Source organism: Notechis scutatus, chromosome 1 (genome assembly GCF_049901735.1).
Source record: "Notechis scutatus isolate UNSWTSFEM ecotype Mainland chromosome 1, rNotScu1.2, whole genome shotgun sequence".
NCBI lineage: Eukaryota > Metazoa > Chordata > Lepidosauria > Squamata > Elapidae > Notechis > Notechis scutatus.
Window position 1 is genome coordinate 332,995,111 of NC_142009.1, and position 23,534 is coordinate 333,018,644.

At 46.1% G+C, this 23,534-nt stretch overlaps 1 protein-coding gene across 3 annotated transcripts in view; it reads left to right on the forward strand.

Moving 5' to 3' along the window:
* Positions 1 to 23,534, forward strand: part of LOC113429586 (transducin-like enhancer protein 1) — a 69,097-nt gene that overhangs the window by 24,519 nt on the left and 21,044 nt on the right. For 2 of the 3 annotated variants that reach the window (XM_087952744.1, XM_087952745.1), the window contains 6 exons: positions 3,524 to 3,586; positions 4,793 to 4,867; positions 12,718 to 12,910; positions 15,142 to 15,158; positions 19,955 to 20,056; positions 22,223 to 22,267. In XM_087952744.1, coding sequence (XP_087808870.1) covers positions 3,524 to 3,586; positions 4,793 to 4,867; positions 12,718 to 12,910; positions 15,142 to 15,158; positions 19,955 to 20,056; positions 22,223 to 22,267 — 495 coding nt within the window. The remainder of the gene's footprint in view (positions 1 to 3,523; positions 3,587 to 4,792; positions 4,868 to 12,717; positions 12,911 to 15,141; positions 15,159 to 19,954; positions 20,057 to 22,222; positions 22,268 to 23,534) is intronic. The other variant, XM_087952746.1, reaches the window with a different exon arrangement.

The window sequence follows — 23,534 nt, forward strand, 5'->3', positions numbered from 1 at the left end:
GGTTATGCTTGTGTCTATTTGTGTGTTATGTTTGTGTCTATTTGTGTGTTGCTTCTGCTTTGCATGCTGTGGAAGAGAGGACGGACGGAAGCCCGGCCAGCAGCTTTCTAAAAAGGAGCAGGAAATCTGGGCAGGCGGTTTGATCGTTTTTTCTCATCCGGGCGAGCGTTAAGAGGCCACTAAATTGAACATTAACGAGCTGCGAGTGAATTGGAGACAGTTTCCCCCTTGCGCCCCCCCCCCTCCTGTCCTCCCCTCCACCGGAGGTGCCTGGCCACAAGTGCATTAGAAAGGCAAATCCATTATGCATCCCCCAGGAGAGAATTAAATTTTTTTCCCAGAAAGTACTTACTGTCTCCGTTACTCTCCTTTCTCCTTCTCTCTCTCTCTCTTTTTTTTTTCCTGGCAAGTGCTATCTTTTTTTTAAAAAAAGAAAGAACCAGAAGCTTTATATTCCCCGGTAAAATGAATGCAGATGCTAATAGGGAGGGTAAAAATTAAAAAGTTTGCTGCCTTAAGAAAGTTCAAAACATTCTCAAAGATCCATCTCATCCTGGGCACCCTTTATTTTTATTTTTATTTTTGAACTATTACCATCTGGCAGACAGTACTGGATAATAAAAACAAGGACCAATGGGCTGAAAAACAGCTTCTATCCCAGGGCAGTAGCTCTTTTGAATTCTATGGTATAGTGCAGTGTTGGTGCGGTGTCAAGGGTTTTCGATTCGGTGTGTAAGAGGGTGAAGGATGTGTGTTTGAAGATGGTGTTTGATTTCGTTGAACCAGGTGCAATGACAATAAACTATAAACTAAAACTAAACTAAACCTTTCCTGCCCAGTTTTCAATGCTTTGGAGGGTTTCCATGGGGAAATAGAGACCGATGAGAGCCAGGCGCTCTGTGCATGCTCAGAAGTCCTCTACTCCTTGAAATCACTGGTGCAGACCCCGGCAAAAGTTTTGTGTTTGGAGAACTTCCAAGCAGTGGCTTAATTTCACTCCTGGCAAGGGGAACGAAATGCAGGGAGGCTTCAAGTTGCAACCGTTCGTTTAGCGACTGAAGTTACAACGGCACCGGAAAAAGTGATTTATGATCATTTTTCCTGCTGACCGACCGACCATTGCAACATTTCTCCCAAGGGGTCACGTGATGAAAAATTCAGATCCTTTGCAATTGACTCATATTTATGACGGTTGCAGCGTCTCGGGAGTCATGTGGCCTTTTGCCACCTTCTGAGAAGCAAAGTCAACTGGGGAAGGCAGATTCACTTAACAACCATGTTACTAACTGAACGGCCACAGCGAGTCGCTTAACAATCGTGGCAAGAGAGGTTTATAAAGGTAAAGATTCCCCTCGCACATCCGTGCTAGTCATTACCGGCTCTAGCGGGCGGTGCTCATCTCCGTTACAAAGCTGAAGAGCCAGCATTGTCTGAAGACGTCTCCGTGGTCATGTGGCCGGCATGGCTAAACGCCCGAAGGCACACAGAAAGCTGTTCCTTTCCCACCAAAGGGGGTTCCTATTTTTCTACTTGCATTTTTTACATGCTTTCAAACTGCTAGGTTGGCAGAAGCTAGGACCAGTAATGGGAGCTCACTCCATGACGCGGTGCTAGGGATTCGAACCGCTGAACTGCCGAACCTTTCTGATCGACAAGCTCAGCATCTTAGCCACTGAGCCACCACTGCATCCCCTTCTTCATTTTTAGGCACACATTTAGCCTTGTAGCATCAAGCACAAGGCTACACAGGCAGTCCTGAACGTCTTAGCCACTGTGTCCCTTAGAGAGGTGATAAAATGGGACGAAACTTGTTTAACAGCTATTTGTCTCACTTAGCAACTTAGAAATGGTGGGCTCCGTTGTGGCCGTAAGTCGAATACTACCTGTATTTGCGAGAAACAGAGAGAAACAAAACTTTGATTTGGGGATTAGAATACCATGGAATTATAGAAATAATATAGATCTTACAGGAAAGCCAGGCTTCCGATGTGTATTTTATTTCATTTTTATTTTTGCCGATTTGAACTTTGAAGCTGACCGACGCTGGTGTTGCTTATTTCAAATTGATTTACTTCCAATAAATTTAATTCAGTTTATTTCATTGGGAGGAATCAAATTGCTCTCTACAAGGGGCTTGTAACCCTCGGCTCAGTATCTTGAGTTTGGTGGCTAGCCAAGGAAAATAACAGCTGAGATCATAAAATCACTCCTGGAATCGTTGTGACCGGCAACGGAATCTGACCCCTGGGGTTGTTTTATAGCCGTCGTGACTTTACAACCGTGATGGGCTGGCTCCATGACGGTCGGTCCGGTCGTAATCTGAGGAGTACTAAGAAGTTGAACCCAAGGTCCTAGAGAAAGGCAGTGGGAAGGAGTGCCTTTCTATCTGGTTGACAAGCGGGCGAAAATCGGCCAAGCGCCGAGGTGAACGAAGACGAGGCGCAGCTTGGTTTCAAACGCAGATAAGCCAGGGTGTCAACCTTGGCAACTTTAAGACTTGTGGACTTCAACTCCCAGAATTCCTCAGCCAGCTTTGCTGGCTGAGGAATTCTGGGAGTTGAAGTCCACAAGTCTTAAAGTTGCCAAGGTTGGACACCCTGAGATAAGCGCTAGAAATCGAAGGAGAAATTTCCTTGACAGTGAGAAAAAAATCAACCGATGGAACAGAAGTTGCCTTCGGAAATTGCGGAGCTTCATCACTGGAGGCTTTTAGGAAGAGATTGGACGGCCATCTGTCAGAAGTGGTGTAGGGCTGGGGTGTCGAACTTGATTTCATTGAGGGCCGGCCGCATCAGGGTTGTGTTTGACCTCAGAGGGGGCAGGGTGGGCGTGGCCAACTTCTCGTCACTCATATTGGGGGCACCTGTGGTAGCCAATTGCTAAGGCAAGACTTCCATCAGACCCTCCCTCTCATTATAATCCTTCCTTCCTTCCTTCCTTCCTTCCTTCCTTCCTTCCTTCCTTCCTTCCTTCCTTCCTTCCCTTTTCTCCTTTTTCCTTCCGTCTTCCTTCTCCTGTCTTCTTCCTTCCCCTCTTCCCTTCTTTTTTTCTTCCTTGATCTCTTCCCATCTTCCCATCTTTTTCTTTTGTTTTTCCTCTTTCCCTTTCTCCTTTTCTGTCCCTTCTTGCGTGCTCAAATGCAAAAGGGGAAACGTTTTTCCTTTTGTTTTTAGTTTGTTTTGCTAGCCCTTCTGTAAGCGAAAACGGAGCTTGGGGGCCTGTTTAGGCTGGCAGAGGGCTGCACACGGCCTACAAAATTCCCTTCCAACTCTGTTTGTTCCGTTCCGTTCCGTTCTATTATTCCATTCTATTCCATATTCCATTCCATTCTATTCCATATTCCATATTCCATTCCATCTTTTCTATTCCATTCCATATTGCATATTGCATATTGCATTCCATCTTTTTTATTCTATTCTATTCCATTCCATTGCCATTTCTATTTCTCTTCTGTTCTGTGGGAATTCAGGCGGATATACTGTAATGGCGTTTTCCTTTCCTCCTGCCCTTTTTCCCCTTGCAGACGGAGATTGCCAAGCGGCTGAATGTCATCTGTGCTCAGCTCATCCCTTTCCTGTCTCAGGAGGTGAGTGTCATTCCAGTGTCATTCCTTTCTCCCGTCTCCTACCTTCAGTAAGATTCTCAGATTTAAAAAAAAACCCGAAAACATGGTGGGAACCAGTTTGGTTCACTGATGAAGGCACCAAAGCTAGAGACATGAAAGCCAGCTGGGTGACTTTGGACCCATCATGAGGAGACAATGAGTTCAAGTCCTGCCTTAGGTACAAAAGCCAGCTTGGGTGACTTGGGACTTATTTAATTTCAAGTTTATTTTGAAATACGTTCTTGAAACAATGAATTACCCTTATTGCTGGGTTTTGTCCCCAGATCCAACGTGATCCAATCTCAGCATGTAGGTTCATAGTTTGGTCCAGTGGTTAAAGCACCAGGCTACAAAGCGAGAGATCATGAGTTCAAATCCTACATTAGCCATGAAAGCTGGCTGAGGGACTTTGAGCCAATCACCAGGAGACTGGGAGTTCTAGTCCTGCCTTAAGGGATGAATGCCAGTCGGGTGATTTTGAGCCAATCACCAGGAGACTGGGAGTCCTAGTCCTGCCTTAAGGGATGAATGCCAGCTGGGTGATTTTGAGCCAATCACCAGGAGACTGGGAGTCCTAGTCCTGCCTTAGCGGATGAAAGCCAGCTGAGTGATTTTGAGCCAATCACCAGGAGCCTGGGAGTCCTAGTCCTGCCTTAGCAATGAAAGCCAGCTGGGTGACTTTGAGCTAATCACCAGGAGACTGGGAGTGCTAGTCCTGCCTTAAGGGATGAATGCCAGTCAGGTGACTTTGAGCCAATCACGAAGAGTCTGGGAGTTCTAGTCCTGCCTTAGCAATGAAAGCCAGCTGGGTGACTTTGAGCTAATCACCAGGAGACTGGGAGTTCTAGTCCTGCCTTAAGGGATGAATGCCAGTCGGGTGATTTTGAGCCAATCACGAAGAGTCTGGGAGTTCTAGTCCTGCCTTAGCAATGAAAGCCAGCTGGGTGACTTTGAGCCAATCACCAGGAGACTGGGAGTTCTAGTCCTGCCTTAAGGGATGAATGGCAGTCAGGTGACTTTGAGCCAATCACCAGGAGACTGGGAGTTCTAGTCTATGAAGTGATTCTGGGCATCTTGGACGTAAAGGAGAAAGATAAACCCACCACTATGATGATTTAAAATAGACTCAGAGTATCCAAAGTTTTGTGAATGATAATCATGTTTCTCACCCCTTTTGTTTTTCGGTAGCACCAACAACAAGTAGTCCAGGCGGTGGAGCGGGCCAAGCAGGTGACGGTGGCAGAACTGAATGTGGCAATCGGGGTACGTAGGACTCCCTTTTCTGTCTCCTGTTGAGGTTTTCAAAGAGACTAATTGTGGTTTTTGGCAAATCTGGATCATTTGACACTTCTCTGGCACACTTCTCTGTGTTTAAGGTGTAATTTCTCATTGCTGGGAGTTGTACAAGATTAGACAACTTTACTTCTAGGTGTTGAGAAACTCTGGTGCTTTTGAAGAGACAGACGGCCACTTCTGTGACTGAATTGGTTTTCTGGGAAGCACAAAGGTTGGACTAGATGATCTTTAGGGAACCTTCCAACTCCACGACTTTAGAATGCTTTTTTTCTGCAGAGTGCAAAAGGTTGGACTAGATGATCTTTAGGATGCCTTTCGGCTTCACTATTTTAGAATTCTGTTGTTGTTTTTTCTGCACACTCCCCTCAAGGGCTGGACTAGATGATCTTTAGGGAACCTTCCAACTCCACGACTTTAGAATGCTTTTTTTCTGCAGAGTGCAAAAGGTTGGACTAGATGATCCTTAGGATGCCTTTCGGCTTCACTATTTTAGAATTCTGTATTTTTTTTTCCTGCACACTCCCCTCAAGGGCTGGACTAGATGATCTTTAGGGAACCTTCCAACTCCACGACTTTAGAATGCTTCTTTTCTGCAGAGTGCAAAAGGTTGGACTAGATGATCTTTAGGATGCCTTTCGGCTTCACTATTTTAGAATTCTGTATTTTTTTTTTCCGCACGCTCCCCTCAAGGGCTGGACTAGATGATCTTTAGGGAACCTTCCAACTCCACGACTTTAGAATGCTTTTTTTTTTCCTGCATAGTGCAGAAGGTTGTGTGTGATCATGAATTACAACCTTTTTCACCAGTAGGGAGTCCTCGACTTATGACCACCGTTGAGCCCAAAACATACATCGCTAAGTGAGAAATTGGTTAAGTGAGTTTTGCTCCACTTTACGAACTTTCTTGTCACCGTTGTTAAGCGAACCCCCCTAGCTGTTAAGTTAGTAACACGGTTAAGTGAATCTGCTTTTCCCCATGGACTTTTGCCGGTCAGAAGGGAGTCACGTAACTTCCGGACACTGCATCTGTCATAAGCCACAGTGGTCAGACTCCTTTGATGGTCATAATTCGAGGACTGATTTTATGATCTTGGCTGTTATTTTTCCTGCGGTTTCACGCGTCTTGGCCAGCCACCAAAACTCAGATTTTGAGCCCAGGGTTACAAGTCCCGTGTAGAAAGCAGTTTTCCCCAATAAGGGGGAAAAAATTGTGCCTCTGCCTACCAGCATCCATCGGTATTCATCTGGCTAGCATCCTGTCAGTGTTTGAGAGTTGAGGGCTGTTTGGAAAGTGAAACAGTATTTGCTGTGTGAGCAAGGAGGAGACAGCAAGGAGCCTGGACGTGGCTTAGCTCAACTGTTCTGTACTAAAGCTGCTTGGTGCTCTGAAACTGAACCTCCTCTCCTCTGCTTGTGTTTTGCATTTGGGACAGATTTCTTTTCAGGTGGGGAGGGGGAGTAGAACTCCTTAGCATCAGAGCATGTTAATGATAATAATATAGGAAATACTAATGCTCTGATGATGGTCATTTAGAAAAATCCTTTCTTAGTGAGCACTTGGAAGCCAAAAGGAAGATACATGCCAAATTTCAAGTTTGTAGGCTTTGCGGTTCTGGAGATTTTGTGATGATGTGTGAGTGGTATTTCGCTTTTATATACATAGATTAATTCCATGACACTCTGAAGAAAAGAATAGAATGCAATACAATATAGAGAATAGAATAGGATTACAGAATAGAATAGAATATAGGATAGGATAGAATTAGAATTAGAATTAGAATGGAATGGAATGGAATGGAATAGAATAGAATAGAATAGAATAGAATAGAATAGAATAGAATAGAATAGAATAACAGAGTTGGAAGGGACCTTGGAGGTCTTCTAGTCCAACCCCCTGCTTTAGGCAGGATTAGAATAGAGAAGAGAAAAGAATGCCGAATAGAATAGAGTATAGAATAAAATATAGAATAGAATAATAACTTTATTGTCACTTCGAACATACACTAATCGGCATGCATTAAAATCAAATTTCGCTGCCTCCAGCCCTCAGAAGGGTCACCCCCTCCAATATATACTACCTAGTAAACTCCGACCCCAATTGCGGTCGTAAGCCGAGGACCTTCCGTATTTCTTCTCCTCATTTGCTCTTGCAAAATGCTGGCGGTGTCCAAAGGAACGTCACTCGGATCGGTCGCGTTGACGATTTCCGGCGGTTTAAAAATCCCCCCCTCCTTTTTTAAAAAAAATCTAAGAATGCCTTGTATTTTTGAACGCTCTGCTTTGCGCATCGTATATACGGGGTGGTGGTGGGAAACGAGGGAGGTGTTTTTTTTTTTATGCCCTCGGAAATTGCCAACGAAGCTGCCTCCAGTGCAATTGCCCCGAGGCCTTTGTGGCGACTCAACGGTTGCTTTTTCTTTAATATTTGATTTGAGGGCCGTAATCGAGGGTGGGAGAGAAGGCCCTGCTGTCTAAATCGGATCCTAATGGATGCCGTGCTTCTTCCTGGCTCTAAACACACACACACACACACACACACACACACACACCCCCCTCCTCGCCCGGTTTGCTGCAAATCTGGCTGAATCCTTTTTCTACCCCGCTCCCCTTTTTTTATTTATTTTTTGCAAGATTCTTTTTGAGATCATTCATTATTTACCGAGCTGAGCCTCGTCTCCTGCAAACTTTGATGGATTTTGCTGCGTCCTGGGAAATTGTATTTTTTTTGTTGTTGTTGTTATCGTTGTTGTTCAAATTGTCTTGGTCTTCCTTCGTGTCTTTGCATCTCTTATGGGGGAGGAGGGGTGAACGAGCTGGGTTTGTTGGGCGGGGTGGGTGGGTGGGCTCCCCCTTTGCAGGAAGGCCAATGCAAAATTTAGGGCAAGCAAAGGTGACCCATAAGTCCCAGCTGGTGGTTTTGGGGGTACATAAAGGGAGAAAGAGACGTAGCCGTCTTACGCCGCTGGGTATTAATTCAATGGAGGATATTCTGATTTGTGGCATCCTTGGTGGTCTCTGAGTTGGGCTGTTTTCTTGCAGACGTTTCGTGACCCAACTAGGTAACATCATCAGGGCTAGAAATGAGTGGGGTTTGTGGAGAGGAGGAGGAGGAGGGAGGGTTGCATGACCCAACTAGATAAACTGTAAATGCAGATTGATTGCCCAGGGTTCAAAATGTGATCACATGACCACGGAAGGCAGGGGGCAGCCGATGAAGCTTTGGAACATGGTCGTAAGTACAGCTAGTCCTCGGCTTAACAACAGTTCATTTAGTCACCGTTCCAAGTTGCAACAGCGCTGAAAAAAAGCGAGTCGTGGCCCTGTTTCACCCTTAGGACCATTTTTCATGCTTTATGACCGTCACAGCATCTCCATGCTCGTGTGATTTACACAGGATAGAAGAATAGAATAGAAGAATAAATTTATTGTCACTTTGCCTTGGTGGCGCAGTGGTTAGAGGGCAGTTCTGCAGGCTACTTCTGCTGACTGCCGGCTGCCTGCAATTCGGCAGTTCAAATCCCACCAGGCTCAAGGTTGCCTCAGCCTTCCGTCCTTCTGAGGTGGGTAAAACAAGGACCCAGATTGTTGGGGGCCATGGGCTGCCTCTGCAAACCACTTAGAGAGGGCTGTAAAGCACTGTGAAGCAGTATAAAATTTTAAGTGCTATTGCTGTTGAATGTACACTAATCGGCATGCATGGACATGAAATTTCGTTCCCTACAGCTCCCAAAGGGTCACCACCTCCAATATACATGACATAAACACAACTAAAACAAACAAACAAACAAACAAACAAATAAATGCAAAATTATGCATATACATTATATTAGGGGCCTCCGACCGTGGCAACTTTAAGATTTGTGGACTTCAACTCCCAGAAGGTTGAGGAATTCTGGGAGTTGAAGTCCACAAGTTTCTCCGTGTCATATAATGCAGGGGTCTTTGCCTGCTGAGGAATTCTGGGAGTTGAAGTCCACAGGTCTTAAAGGTTGGAGACCCCTGCATTACATAATAACAGAGAAACAACACCGTTTAGTTCACTTGACATACTGACTCACATTTTATGACGGCTCGCAATGTCCCGGAGTCATATGACCTTTTCAAAAGGGAAAAGTCAAGGGGGGAAGGGGGAAGCCGGATTCACTTAACGACTGTGTTACTAATTGAAGCACTGCAGCGATTCACTTAACGAAGGTGGCGCGGACAGTCGTTGAAACGGAGCAAACTCTCTTAACAAATGTCTCACTTAACAGACAGACATTTTGGGCTCTATTGCGGTCGTAAGTGGAGGACAGCCTGTACCTTTTGGGAGGGATCTGTTGTAAGGTTGAAGGGTCGGTTTGCATTTTATCTTTTATCTTTTTAACCACCCACCCTGCAGAAATCTCCGGGGATGCTGCCTTGCTCAGATAATCAGGGTGGCTGACAATCTGTCCCCTTATCTTTCTACCAGCTCATCTCTGCTTTCCATTCAGCTGCCAAGCCTCCTAGCAGCTAATATCTAATTAATAAAAATTAATGTAGCAATAACCATATAAACCATAAAAGGGGAGGCATTAAAACCAAGCTGTGGCTCCATGCAAACAGGGCTGCGTTTTTCAACCGGCGTGATGCGCATGCAGTTGTGCCAGGGGGGGTTATTTGTAATGCGCCACGATATTTCTTTCCCCCTTTTTTGTATTGTGTATATTCTTCACAATCTTCTTCTTTGATATATATATAAAAGCGAAAAAGCACTCACGCATCATCACAAAATCTCCAGAACCGTAAAGCCTACAGACTTGAAATTTGGCACGTATGTTCCTCTTGGCTTCTAGGTGCTCACTAAGAAAGGATTTTTCCAAATGACCATCCAGAGCATTTAGAGTATTTCCTATATTATTAACATGCTCTGATGCTAAGAAGTTCTATTCCCTCTCCCCACCTGAAAGGATATCTGTTCCAAATGCAAAACACAAGCAGAGGAGGAGTTTTAGTTTCAGTTTCAGTTTCAGACCAGCAACCAGCTTTAGTACAGAACAGTTGAGCTAAGCCACGCCCGGCCTCCTTGCTGTCTCCTCCTTGCTCACACAGCAAATACTGTTTCACTTTCCAAACAGCCCTCCAGTCTCTCGCACACTGACAGGACGCTAGCCAGATGAATACCAATGGATGCTGGTAGGCAGAGGCAGAATCCCCCCCCCCTTATTTTCCTCCCCCAAAACTAAGCCCGACCACATAGTTTCGTAGCGAAGCAAGGGTATCGAGTTAGTGTGTAGTATATATTCAGTTCGTTACAGTCCTTGTTTAGCAACCAGAATTGGGACCTAGCGATTCAGTTATTAAGTGAAGCAGTTAGTATGAGAAACCGGATCTTACGTTCCTCAGGATTTTTTTCCGTTTATCGACCTGCAAAGGTCATAAATACAAGGATTCATTATAGGGAGTCCCCCCACTTACAACAGTTCATTTAGTGACTGTAAGAAGTTACAACGGCACTGAAAAAAAAGGGACTTACGGCCATTTCCCACAGTTACGACCTTTGCAGCATCCCCCGTGATCAAAATCCGGATGCTTGGCAACCGGTTCATATTTATGACCATTGCTGTGTCCTGAGGTGCGTGATCCCCTTTTGCGACCTTCTGGCAAGCGAAGTCAACGGGGGAGCCAGATTCACTTAGCAACCATATCACTAACCAAACGACTGCAGGAATGCACTGAACGATGAAAAAAAGTCATAAAGTAGGTTTGACTCACTTAACAACTGTCTTGCTTAATAATGGATGTTCCGATCCCAATTGGGGTCATTAGTCAAGGAATGGCTTACCAAAATGTCCAATGGTGAAGACATCATTAAAAAGAAAAAGGATTAAAAGCCAGTGCTAAAGTCTCAAATATTAGATAAGAGAGCCAGTTTGGTACAATGGTTCAGGTGCTGGCTTAGAAACCAGGAGACAGTGAATTCCAGTCCTGCCTTAAGCACAAAAGCCAGTTGGGTGACTCTGGGCCAGTCACTGGGAGACAGTGAATTCTAGTCCTACCTTAAGCACAAAAGCCAGTTGGGTGACTCTGGGCCAATCACTGGGAGACAGTGAATTCTAGTCCTGCCTTAAGCACAAAAACCAGTTGGGTGACTCTGGGCCAGTCACCGGGAGACAGTGAATTCTAGTCCTACCTTAAGCACAAAAGCCAGTTGGGTGACTCAGGGCCAATCACTGGGAGACAGTGAATTCCAGTCCTGCCTTAAGCACAAAAACCAGTTGGGTGACTCTGGGCCAGTCACTGGGAGTCAGTGAATTCTAGTCCTGCCTTAAGCACAAAAGCCAGTTGGGTGACTCTGGGCCAGTCACTGGGAGTCAGTGAATTCTAGTCCTGCCTTAAGCACAAAAGCCAGTTGGGTGACTCTGGGCCAGTCACTGGGAGACAGTGAATTCTAGTCCTGCCTTAAGCACAAAAGCCAGTTGGGTGACTCTGGGCCAGTCACTGGGAGACAGTGAATTCTAGTCCTGCCTTAAGCACAAAAGCCAGTTGGGTGACTCTGGGCCAGTCACTGGGAGACAGTGAATTCTAGTCCTGCCTTAAGCACAAAAGCCAGTTGGGTGACTCTGGGCCAGTCACTGGGAGACAGTGAATTCTAGTCCTGCCTTAAGCACAAAAGCCAGTTGGGTGACTCTGGGCCAGTCACTGGGAGACAGTGAATTCTAGTCCTGCCTTAAGCACAAAAGCCAGTTGGGTGACTCTGGGCCAGTCACTGGGAGACAGTGAATTCTAGTCCTGCCTTAAGCACAAAAGCCAGTTGGGTGACTCTGGGCCAGTCACTGGGAGACAGTGAATTCTAGTCCTGCCTTAAGCACAAAAGCCAGTTGGGTGACTCTGGGCCAGTCACTGGGAGACAGTGAATTCTAGTCCTGCCTTAAGCACAAAAGCCAGTTGGGTGACTCTGGGCCTGTCACTGGGAGTCAGTGAATTCTAGTCCTGCCTTGGGCACAAAAGCCAGTTGGGTGACTCTGGGCCAGTCACTGGGAGTCAGTGAATTCTAGTCCTGCCTTGGGCACAAAAGCCAGTTGGGTGACTCTGGGCCAGTCACTGGGAGTCAGTGAATTCTAGTCCTGCCTTGGGCACAAAAGCCAGTTGGGTGACTCTGGGCCAGTCACTGGGAGTCAGTGAATTCTAGTCCTGCCTTGGGCACAAAAGCCAGTTGGGTGACTCTGGGCCAGTCACTGGGAGTCAGTGAATTCTAGTCCTGCCTTGGGCACAAAAGCCAGTTGGGTGACTCTGGGCCTGTCACTGGGAGTCAGTGAATTCTAGTCCTGCCTTGGGCACAAAAGCCAGTTGGGTGACTCTGGGCCAGTCACTGGGAGTCAGTGAATTCTAGTCCTGCCTTAAGCACAAAAGCCAGTTGGGTGACTCTGGGCCTGTCACTGGGAGTCAGTGAATTCTAGTCCTGCCTTGGGCACAAAAGCCAGTTGGGTGACTCTGGGCCTGTCACTGGGAGTCAGTGAATTCTAGTCCTGCCTTGGGCACAAAAGCCAGTTGGGTGACTCTGGGCCAGTCACTGGGAGACAGTGAATTCTAGTTCCTCACTCTCAGCCAAACCCACCTCACAGGGTGATTGTTGTTGGGAAATTATTGGGAAGAAGGATGACTAGATATGTTAGCTGCCTTGAGTTACTTACAAAGTATTAAAGGCAGGATTTAAGAAATCAAATAAATACCAAAGGGAAACTTCAAAACGTTAACATGCAAACATAGAACCAAAACAGCGCTTCTCTAAACAATACAAAAAAACCACGGTTGGTCGACCTCTAAGGCTCTTTCATCCCTTTCTGTCTCCCCAGCACCAGCTCCAAGCTCAGCACCTCTCCCATCACGCGCCCCCCATCCCGCTGACCCCTCACCCTTCTGGCGTCCAGTCGGCCAGCCTCTCCGGCCTCGGAAGCGCTTCCGGGCTGCTGGCTCTGTCAGGAGCATTGGGGACGCAGGCCCACCTGGTTGCCAAGGATGACCGAGGGCTTCTCGATGCCGACCGAGGTAGGTTCTTCCAGATAACCTTGGTTCTTCATTCTTTGAGAGAGTGAGCTATAAAAGATTTTTCCTGATCGATCAAATTTGCTTAAATGGGGGAGGGAGGGAAGGCTGGATCTAGCAGGACAACCCTGGCAAATTTAAAGTGTGCAGACTTCAATTCCCAGAATTGTCCAGTGAGCATGTGTGGACTTCAACTCCCAGAATTCCGTAGCTAACATTTGTGGACTTCAACTCCCGGAATTCCCTAGCTACCATTTGTAGACACAACTCCCAGGATTCTCTAGCCACAGTTTGTGGACTTCAAGTCGCAGAATCCCCTCACCAGCATTTGTGGACTTCAAGTCCCAGAATGCTCTAGTCACTGTTTGTGGACTTCAATTCCCCCCCCAAAAAATTCCCTAGCTAGCATTTGTAGACAAAACTCCCAGAATTCCCTCACCAGCATTTGTGGACTTCAATTCCCAGAATGCTCTAGTCACTGTTTGTGGACTTCAATTCCCAGAATACTCTAGTCACTGTTTGTGGACTTCAGTTCCCAGAATGCTCTAGTCACTGTTTGTGGACTTCCACTCCCAGAATTCCCTCGCCAGCATTTGTAGACTGCAACTCCCAGTATTCCCTCGCCAGCATTTGTGGACTTCAACTCTCAGAATGTTCTAGCCACTATTTGTGGACTTCAACTCCCAGAATTCCCTCACCAGCATTTGTGGACTTCAACTCCCAGAATCCCCCAGCCAACATTCATAAATTTCAGGTCCCCGAATTCTTAAATTCTTTAAAATGTCTTTAAAAGCTGCCCTGTTCGAGAAACATTGCTGCAACTTGTGGGCTTTCATTGTGGTTCCCCTAATTATGCAGAAACGTTGAATGTCTAGTTTAAAATGATTCTGCCAAGAAGGTGACTAGCTCACATTGTCTGATATTGGGAGGAAAAATCACGCTGGTTTGGGAATTCTGGACGTTGAAGTCTGCATCCCAGGTTTGAGGAATACAGCACTGGTGTTTTGAGTCGGTTTGAAAGAATGCACTGATCTTAAAAAGTCTGTTTTGCTTGTGTGTATTCCTTGTGAAATGCGCTTTATAAGGTGGGAATTTAGGGGCTCCCAATCAAAATTTAGAAATGGGGTAATGGGGGGAAAAATGTCAACAGCTCCTAAAAGTAAAAGAGGTATGAATGTGGAGCAGCTGGCTAGATAGCTGTTTGAGTTTGCTGTTACTTGCTCATTTATTTATTTCATTCAGTGTATTTAACTCAAAGGGTGCCCAAATTTTAAGACTTCGGGACTTCAGCTCCCAGAATTCCAGGAATTGGGGAATTCTGGGAATTGAAGTCTCCCAAGTCTTCGTGACCAAGGCTAGACACCTCTGATTTAGTTCACGTTAGGTAATTTACTAATGGACAATTTGCAATGTAGCTACAAGTAGTCCTCGACTTACGACCATTCAATTAGAGACCTTTTGAAGTTAAAATGGCGCCAACAAAATTAACATAGGACCAGTCTTTGGCACACATGTTGGTTGCAGCGTCCTGCGGTCGCGTGATCACCCCTCGTGACCTTCCCAGCTTATTTCTGGCAAGCAAAGCCAATGGGAAAAGCTGACAGGGAAGGTTGCAGATCATTACAGTGTGATGTCTCACTCAACGACCGCAGTGATTCCCGTAATCAGACTTAACAGCAAAGAAAAAGAGATCATCACTTCGCTGAACACCAGAAAAAAGCCTGTAAAAATCATGATGCTTCGCTTTGCGGCTGCCCCCTTATAGCGACAAATTTTCCCGGTCGTAAGTCGAGGACTACCCATATTTCTTAGATTATGGGCTGCAAAAGTTTACCTGTGCCAGCAGTCGGGGAGAAGAGAATTCAGAGTGCTTTTCCACACTAATCACCCGGTCTCACTTATTGCTGGCCCCCCGAGACGAATGCCAGCCTTCCAATATGAATAATTTTAGGGGTGCAATTTTGACAAGGAATAAGGGAGAGGGGGGGAAATGCATCAATTTGGGGGGAGCTCCTCCTTCCCAAATGCCCTTGAACCACCCACCCAACCTCCTCCAAATTAAAGAGGCGGAGAAGCGCAACCCCGTGATAATTTAATTTTTACATTTTTGTACCGTTGTGGGAGGGTGTTTTCTATGTACAGTTGCAGGCCGGGATGAGTGACATTTTTGGTATTTTGACACTAAAACCCTTCTCTTCTTGCCTTGTTGCCATTCCATGTTGCCATGGTGACAGAGAGAGACCCTGGGCCGGTAAGTATCTTTGCTTCCCCCCTCCCTTCCTTTCTTTCTCTGCACCCTGCCCCTCCCAATTGTTTCTCCTTCCGCCTAGCCCCCAGCAGGGAAGAGAGGCTGTGAACCAAAGAGACTAGGAAAAGGCTGTTTATCTCCAATGGAGTTTTATTTATTTATTTATATATATACACGAGGCAATCCAGGAATAAGGAACAAGGCGCTTGCACAAAATCTGACAATTTGAAATTTGCTGGGTTGTGTTTTTTTTGCATCTTAATGCAAATAATTAAGGACAATCAAGGAATAAGGACCAAGCAGCTTGCACAAAAATCTGACAATTTGAAATTTGCTGGGTTTTTTTTTTTTGCATCTTAATGCAAATAATTAGAGACAATCGAGGAATAAGGACCAAGCAGCTTGCATAAAAATCTGACAATTTGAAATTTTCTGGGTTTTTTTTTTTTTTTTTGCATCTTTAATGCAAATAATTAGGGACAATCGAGCAATAAGGACCAAGCAGCTTGCACAAAAATCTGACAATTTGAAATTTGCTGGGTTTTTTTTTTTTTCATCTTTAATGCAAATAATTAGGGACAATCAAGCAATAAGGACCAAGCAGCTTGCATAAAAATCTGGATTGCTGGGTTTTTTTTGGGGGGGTTGCATCTTAATGCAAATAATTTGGGACTTTTAACCAAGCAGCTTGCATAAAAATCTGGAATTGCTGGGTTTTTTTTGGGGGGGGGGGGGTTGCATCTTAATGCAAATAATTTGGGACAATCAAGGAATAAGAACCAAGATGCTTGCACAAAAATCTGACAATTTGAGAGTTGCTGTTTTTTGGCATCTTAATGCAAATAATTGGGAGACAATCACGGAATGAGGACTAAGCAGCTTGCACAAAAATCTGACAATTTGAAATTTGCTGGGTTTTTTGTTTTTTTTGCATCTTAATGCAAATAATTAGAGACAATCGAGGAATAAGGACCAAGCAGCTTGCACAAAAATCTGACAATTTGAAATTTGCTGGGGTTTTTTTTTGCATCTTAATGCAAATAATTAGGGACAATCGAGGAATAAGGACCAAGCAGCTTGCACAAAAATCTGACAATTTGAAATTGCTGGGTTTTGGGGGTTGTTGGTTTTTTTTTTTTTGCATCTTAATGCAAATAATTTGGGACAATCAAGGAATAAGAACCAAGATGCTTGCACAAAAAATCTGACCATTTGAGAGTTGCTGTTTTTGGCATCTTAATGCAAATAATTGGGAGACAATCACGGAATGAGGACTAAGCAGCTTGCACAAAAATCTGACCATTTGAAATTTGCTGGGGTTTTTTTGGCATCTTAATGCAACTAATTAGGGACAATCAAGGAATAAGGACTAAGCATCCTGCATAAAAATCTGACAAATTGAAATTTCCTTGGGGTTTTTTGGTCCTGAATGCAGATAATTGGGGATCTTTCTGGACCAGATTCTGCAGGCTGAGCCCCCAGGTTTCTCCGACTCGGAGGCTCTGTCAAGCGTGTGCCCTCGGGGTGGCGAATTCATCAATCCAGCGCAGAATTTTTCCTTTGCCAAGCAAAGCGAGAGAAGGCAAAAATCACAAAAAGGAGAAACAACGATCAATGCTTTCCTTGGAGGGGGAGGAATTTCCTTTTTGTCTTGGGAATAAGCAGGAAGGAGGTTGGCAGGAGGGGGGAAAAAATGCCCCTTTGACTTACCCCTGGTCCTCGCACTTACGACCCAAGCAGCCATCCCCACGGTCACAGGATCAAAATTTGGGATGCTTTCTTGGTGACGGGCAGCTAGTCCTCGACTTACGACCACCGTGGAGCCCAAAGTTTCTGTTGTTGAAGTGAGGCATTTGTTAAGTGAGGTTTGCCCTGTTTTACGACCTTTCTTGCCTTGGTTGTTAAGTGAATCCCTGCAGTGGATAAGTTAGTAAGCCGGTTGTTAAGCGAATCTGGCTTCCCCCATTGACTTTGCTTGTCAGATGGTTGCAAAAGGGAATCACATGACCTTGGGACACAGCAACAGTCATAAGTATGAATCCGTTACCGAGCATCTTTCCCTTCCCCTCTTTCCTTCCCTTCCCTTTCCCTTCCCTTCCTCTTCATCTCCTTTCCTTTCCCTTTCTCATCCTTCCTCTTCCCTTCCCTTCCCTTTCTCATCCTTTCTCTTCCCTTCCCTTCCCTTCCCCTTCCCGGCCCATCCATTCCCCTCCCCTTCCCTCTTTCTTCCCCTTTCCTTCTTCATCAATTCCTTTCCTTTCTCCTCCACTTTTTCATTCTTTTGTTTGCTTTTTTGATCTATTGTGTGTGACCCCCTCCTTTCTCCTTCCGTCCGTTCCATCCTCCCTCCCTCTCCTTCTTTCTCTTCCTTCCCCTTTCCTTCACTCTTTTGCTGTCTCTGCTTTGTTACAGCTATAACACCCAAGTTGTGCAGCGATGTGATGTGCTAGGGTGCACATTTCCCGCTAGTCGCTAGTCGTCCGTTTGATTCCCCCAGAGGCTGCCCTTAAATCAAAAGTGACTTGTGTGGGAGAAGCTTTAAACTTTAAACAGACCTTTCAAAGGTTTACAGATTCTATCCAAACACACACACACACACACACACACACACACACACTGATCCACACTCCAGTCTTTTGCACTCCTAAATCCACATGTTCTCAAGCGTGTAAATCTAGAATTGTACCTTTACCCTGGTTGCTCAGTGAAGCAATTCACCCCGCACAGTAAGTGTAGATTAACAAAACACCACTGTTAAAATAAGGGACAAGCTCGTTGATCCGCAATTAGCTTTAATAGAGAATGTCCTGGGAACTCGCCCATAATGAAATTATTCTTCTTCCCGTTCCGGTTCAGAAGTGTCTAAATTTTTCACACTTACAATGTTTGCAGCCTCCCCATGATCATGTAATCAAAATGGCAGCTGATTCACACTTACGACCGTTGCTGTGTTCCAAGGTCACGTGATCCCCTTTTGCGACTTCTGACAAGACAAGTCAACACTTTGAAGGCAGATTCACTTAACAACTATGTTACTATTAGCGTCATGCCCCTGTCAGAATCTGACTTGGAAGAGGAAGCCGAACAGCTGACAGGGAGTGTGGAAGAAACTGGGGAAGGGTAAAGTCCGGCTGGGCAGAGCAGGAGAGAGATAGAGCAAGGGAGAGGGAATTCGGAGGAAGACCCAGGCTCACCCCCTCTTCGCCCTAGGGCACGCAGGGAGGAATGGAGAAGAAAGCAACGTGGGTTGTTTGGCTTACGGGGGAGGAAAGGGCCCTGATTCCCTTCATTAGCTGCAGCTGGGAGCACAGTGTATAAAAAAGGCAAGCTGTGTGCAGCAAACTGTTGGGAGCAAGCCTGAATTTATTGGGTATTGTGTGGCTTATCTTTGTTCCATGCATCTTCCCAACTGCATGAGTTTTGCCATGCTTTCAAGTCTGAAATTCCTGCTCCTGCCCTGTCAAGCTAATTACTTCAGTTTGGCTTGTTTGGACTTTAAAGTTACAGTTTGTGTGTACCTTGTTTTGGACTAAATTTTCTACAGCTAAAGGATGTTCCTGGGAGAGTTTTTCTCTAGCACCTGGACACTGGGGGCAAAGTTGGAGATAATAAAAAGACTCTTATTGCTTATTTTGACTGTATTGCCTTTGTGCCACGCCCCGGGTTATCACAATTAGTTATCCACTGCAGTGATTTACTAAAAAGCTGTGGCAAGAAAGGTAGTAAAACAGAACAAAATTCACTTCACAAAGACCTCCCTTGACAACAGAAATTTTGGTCTCAGTTGTGGTCGTAGGTCGAGGACTAACCTGTATAGACTTATTCTTTTTTTTTTTCTCTGCTAAATAACCCACAGATTTTTTTCACAGCAGGTTAGGCTACAGTCAAAACAGGGCAATAAGATACTTGAGGATCCTCAACCATGGTTTGTAAGTTGAGGTTTAGCGGTTTATTAACCCACTGAAAAAAGTGACTTACGGCTGCTCCTCACACTTATGACCGTTGCAGCATCCCCAGAATTTTTGACGTGATCAACATTCAAGTCCCTTGGCAAATCAGCATGTATATTTGGCATTTATGTCCTGGGGGGTTTTGTGATCAACTTTGGTGAGATCCCCAGCTAGATTCGAACATGCCAAGTCAATGGGGGAAGCCAGTTCCCTTTACAAGCACGTGGTTCGTTTAACAGCTAAAGTGATTCACTTAACAACCGTGGGGGCAAAAAGATTGTAAAACCGGGTATGGCTTACTTAACCGCCACCTTGCTTAGCAATCCTGGAGCCGATTGTGGTCGTAAGTCAGACACGGCCTGTATTTTTGAGGGTGTGGGGGGGAAACACTCGCTGGCTTAGTGTGTTATCTGAACGCTGCTGAAAGTTTATGTCCCTTCGGCTGTCAGGGCTCCGCCAGTTACCCCCGTTTAAACCATGAGTCTCGAGCCAAACTTCCAAAACTTCAAAAGGATTTATCGGGAGTTAACATGTCAGGCACTGCCTGGGTGGAGCCGACTCTGAGACACATCGTTCATTGTCACCCTTGACCCTGGTTTTCCCCCATCCCCGGGGTGTATATCCTCCAATGGGATACATCCATAGCCCAGAGTCATCAGTCGTGTTCTCCAGTTAGAATTTTGTGTGGCAGAAACTTCAGTCACCTAGTTACTAACTTTGAAAACTATTTATGGAATGCACTTTCGGTTTGCAAGCTGCCGCACTGCTCCCCCCCTCCCTTTCCGCTGGCAACTCTTAAAAAGGCCAGGGAAATATTTTAGGAGTTGACATTGGCTTTCCCTCCTGCAGAGCTCTTTAATGCTGTCGAACGGAGAAAGGATGCGAGCCATTTCAGATTACTTGAACGGTAGCAAAAAAAGGAAGACGGACAAAGAATACGGCACGGATTACGTGAGTGGCTTCCCTCCTTGGAGCCAGCAGTCTTTGGGAAGGAGGGTTGGGTGGAACTGAGTCAGTGGTGCTGTGCTGCCAGTTCGCACCGGTTCTAGCGATCCGGTTCTGCTGGTCAGCAGTTGGCCCCGCCCACCCGGCCCCACCCTTTCCTGTCCTATATTCCCTTTGTTTGTAGCTCAGCTGATAGGCGCGGCAGAGTGGATTGCAAGTGAGATTTTGTGCAAGTGGGTGACGGAGTCGGATTGTGTCATCGGTTGGCCTAACGTTGCTTTGAAAACTTGGCTATCTTCCCTCCCTTCTAAAACTTGCAGCCCAGGCGGGGATACAGGTATTCCTCGACTTATGACCCCAATTGAGCCCAGGATTTCTGCCGCTAAGCGAGACGGTTGTTCCCTGGGTTTTGCCCCATCTTACGACCTTTCTTTGCCACAGTTGCTAAGTGAATCGCCACGGTTGTTTGTTAGGAACACGGTTATTCAGTGAACCTGGGTTCTTGTTTGTCAGGAGGTTGCCAAAAGGGATCATGTGACCCTGGGACACTGCACCCGTTGTAAGTATGGGTCAGTGGCTGAGCGTCTGAATTTTGATCACATGACCTGACCATGGAGATGCTGCAACGGTCGTAAGCGTGAAAAACAATTGTAAGTCAGCGGCTTCAGTGCCATTGTAACTTTGAATCACCATTAAATGAACTGTTGTCAGTTATTAAACAAGTAGTCCTCGACTTACATTACAATGGTACTGAAAAAAAAGTGACTTTTCTCTTACTTACGACTGTCGCAGCATGCCCATAGTCGATCGGTCGCCAGCTGGTGGGCTGTAGCTCACTGGTGGGCTGTGAGAAAATTTGGTGGTCAACAGAGAACTGTCACCCCCCCCCCCCAGAGCATCCCTGAAGCAATCAATCCAGGCAGCATGGGAACACAAGGCTGCGCCGCCCACATGGCCTGCGGGAACACAAGGCTTGCGTCTCTTGCGTTGCAAACAACACGAGGTAGTGAGGGGAGGGGGGAAAGGGCGGAGGGGGGGGGGACTTTCCAGGCCACCTGGCTGCTTCTTTCCGCTTCTTTCTTTTGCTTTTGGCTGCGTGCAAGGAAAGCAGCAAAAGTCTTCCTTTCCCCCAAACTCTGCCAGGAGAGAAAGAAAGACTTCTGCTGCTTCTGCTGCTTTCCTTGCATGAAGCCAAAAGTCTCTCTCTCTCTCTCCCCCTGAAAACGGAGCTGGGAAGCAGGTTAGGAATGTGGCTGCCTTGGAGTGTGTGTGTGTGTGTGTGAGAGAGAGAGAGAGAGAGAGAGAGAGAGAGATGATATTCTGCGATCAGTAGGAAAATGGGGTGGGGAATTTTCCTGCAGACTTTTTTGGGATTTTCCCAGGGATTCTGCAGACACAGTCCTAGGAAAATCCCCCTAAAAGTCTGCAGGAAAATCCCTCACCCCGTTTTCATACCGATTGCAGAATTCTTTCTCTCTCTCTCTCTTTCTCACTCCCCCTCTCTCTCACGGTCTCTCGCGCTCCCTCCCTCCTTCTCCCTCCCTCCCTCTCTGTCTCTCTCTGTCTCTCTCTCCCTCCCTCCTCCCTCCCGAGAACTAGTGGTCTGCGGGTATTAAAATTATGACTTTGGTGGTCCTTGAGGTCACAAGGTTGGTGACCCCTGCCATAGTCACACAATCAAACTTTTGGCAGTCGGCAACTAATATAAATTTAACATTATATATATATTTACAAAATGCTTTTGATATGGTTGCAGTGTCCCCGGTTCGTATGATCGCCATTTGCAACTTTCCCAGACATCTTCCAACAAGCAGAGATGGGGGGGCCACTTTCGCTTAATGACCATATCATTCACTTAACAACCGCGGTGATTCGCTCAATGACCATGTGATTTCCTTAACACGTACAGAGGTTCGCTCAGCAACCGTGTGATTCATTTCACAACTGATGTGTTTCAAAAAAAACACCTGTGGCAAAAAAAAAAGGATCATAAAATCATGTTGTGACTCATTTAGTGGCCGCATTGCTTGGCGAGGATGTTCCGGTCCCAATTGTGGTTATAAGTCGAGGACAAAACCTTTGCTGTTCTTCTGCAGGTTGCTCCTTTGAACTGTAGCCCACCCACCCTGAAATTAATTTTCTTTTTCTGCCCTCCCTTTTCATTTTTTTCAGGGTAGCGATGGGGAGAAAAGTGAAGACAACTTGGTGGTGGATGAGGTTTGTGTTACATATTGTTCTGACCCAGGCTTCATCAAACGTACTTAAAATGCAAACTTATTTTAAAGCAAAACCTATTTTATTGCAACACTGGGAATGACTTGCATTCCCAGCCAGAACTAAGTATAAACCAGTGATGGCTAACCTTTTCAGCTTGGTGTGTCGAAAATCGGGAAAAAGTGTAGCCTTCCTCGGGTCGTGTGTCACTTCAAGAAATATCAATAATTTGGTTTATGACGGACTGGGCTGGGGTGATCACACAGGGCTGTGAAACTCGTCTCCCTGGTCTCAGGGCTGCAGGTGCAGGACGTGGGGATCGGAAGGCCACCTTACAGGGCTGTGAACCTCATGGATCTCCTTTCCTCCTGTAGCATTCCTGAGGTAATGAAACTGACAAACCTCAGTTTATGGCGGTTAAAACTGGTTTTCTGCTGCAAAGATCTCGTGGCAGCCGTGACACCACGCCTCCATGCAACAAGCAGGGAGCAAGGATTGGAGCAGAGCACAGGCAGCCTCTAAATGTGCAGGTTTTCCCCACACCAACAGGCGTGTCAGTCAAAGTGCCTCGGCGTATCACGAGTGACACGCGTGTCATAGGTTAGCCATCACTGGTATAAACAGTTCCCCAAGATAAAAGCCCACGCCTGTCAGTGCTGTGGAATGCTGCCAAAAACAAAAGTATCCACATTAATTATAACAGAAAACACCCAAAGTACCAGAGAAAAACCGACCAGAATACACAGAGCTTCGAGGAGGACTCGGAATCGAATTGAACGGCTTTGCTTCCTGCAAAGTGTTCGTCACTGAGGTCTGACTTTTATCCCTTATGGGAGGGCCAATCACCTCCCAGCCTTACTCCCAAGTCGCCCCTTCTACTTCAGCTGCTCTTGCCTTCTAGCAGCTCTGCGCATGCGCGCACTGGGAACAGGCTCCCCTGGGTCCTCTGCCTCGCTGCTGCCAGACTCCGGAGGCAGCAACCCATTCCCAGATGGTCCTGGCCCCATCTCTGCCTCGGATGCAGGTCCAAATTCTCTCCAGTCTCCCTGCCTCCCTGTCCAACTCAGCTGCTATCTGCACCGGCTGCCGGTGAACCACAACACACACACACAACACACACAGAGGGATGGGCAGAGGAGTTCTAAATATGCTTTGAAGAGCAATAAAGCTGGAAGGAGGGCGGTCTTTTAGCACATGGAGGGGGATAGATCAGTGAATTTAGGGGGGAGCTGGAAGGGTGGGTTATATATTGAAGCAAGATTGAATGGCT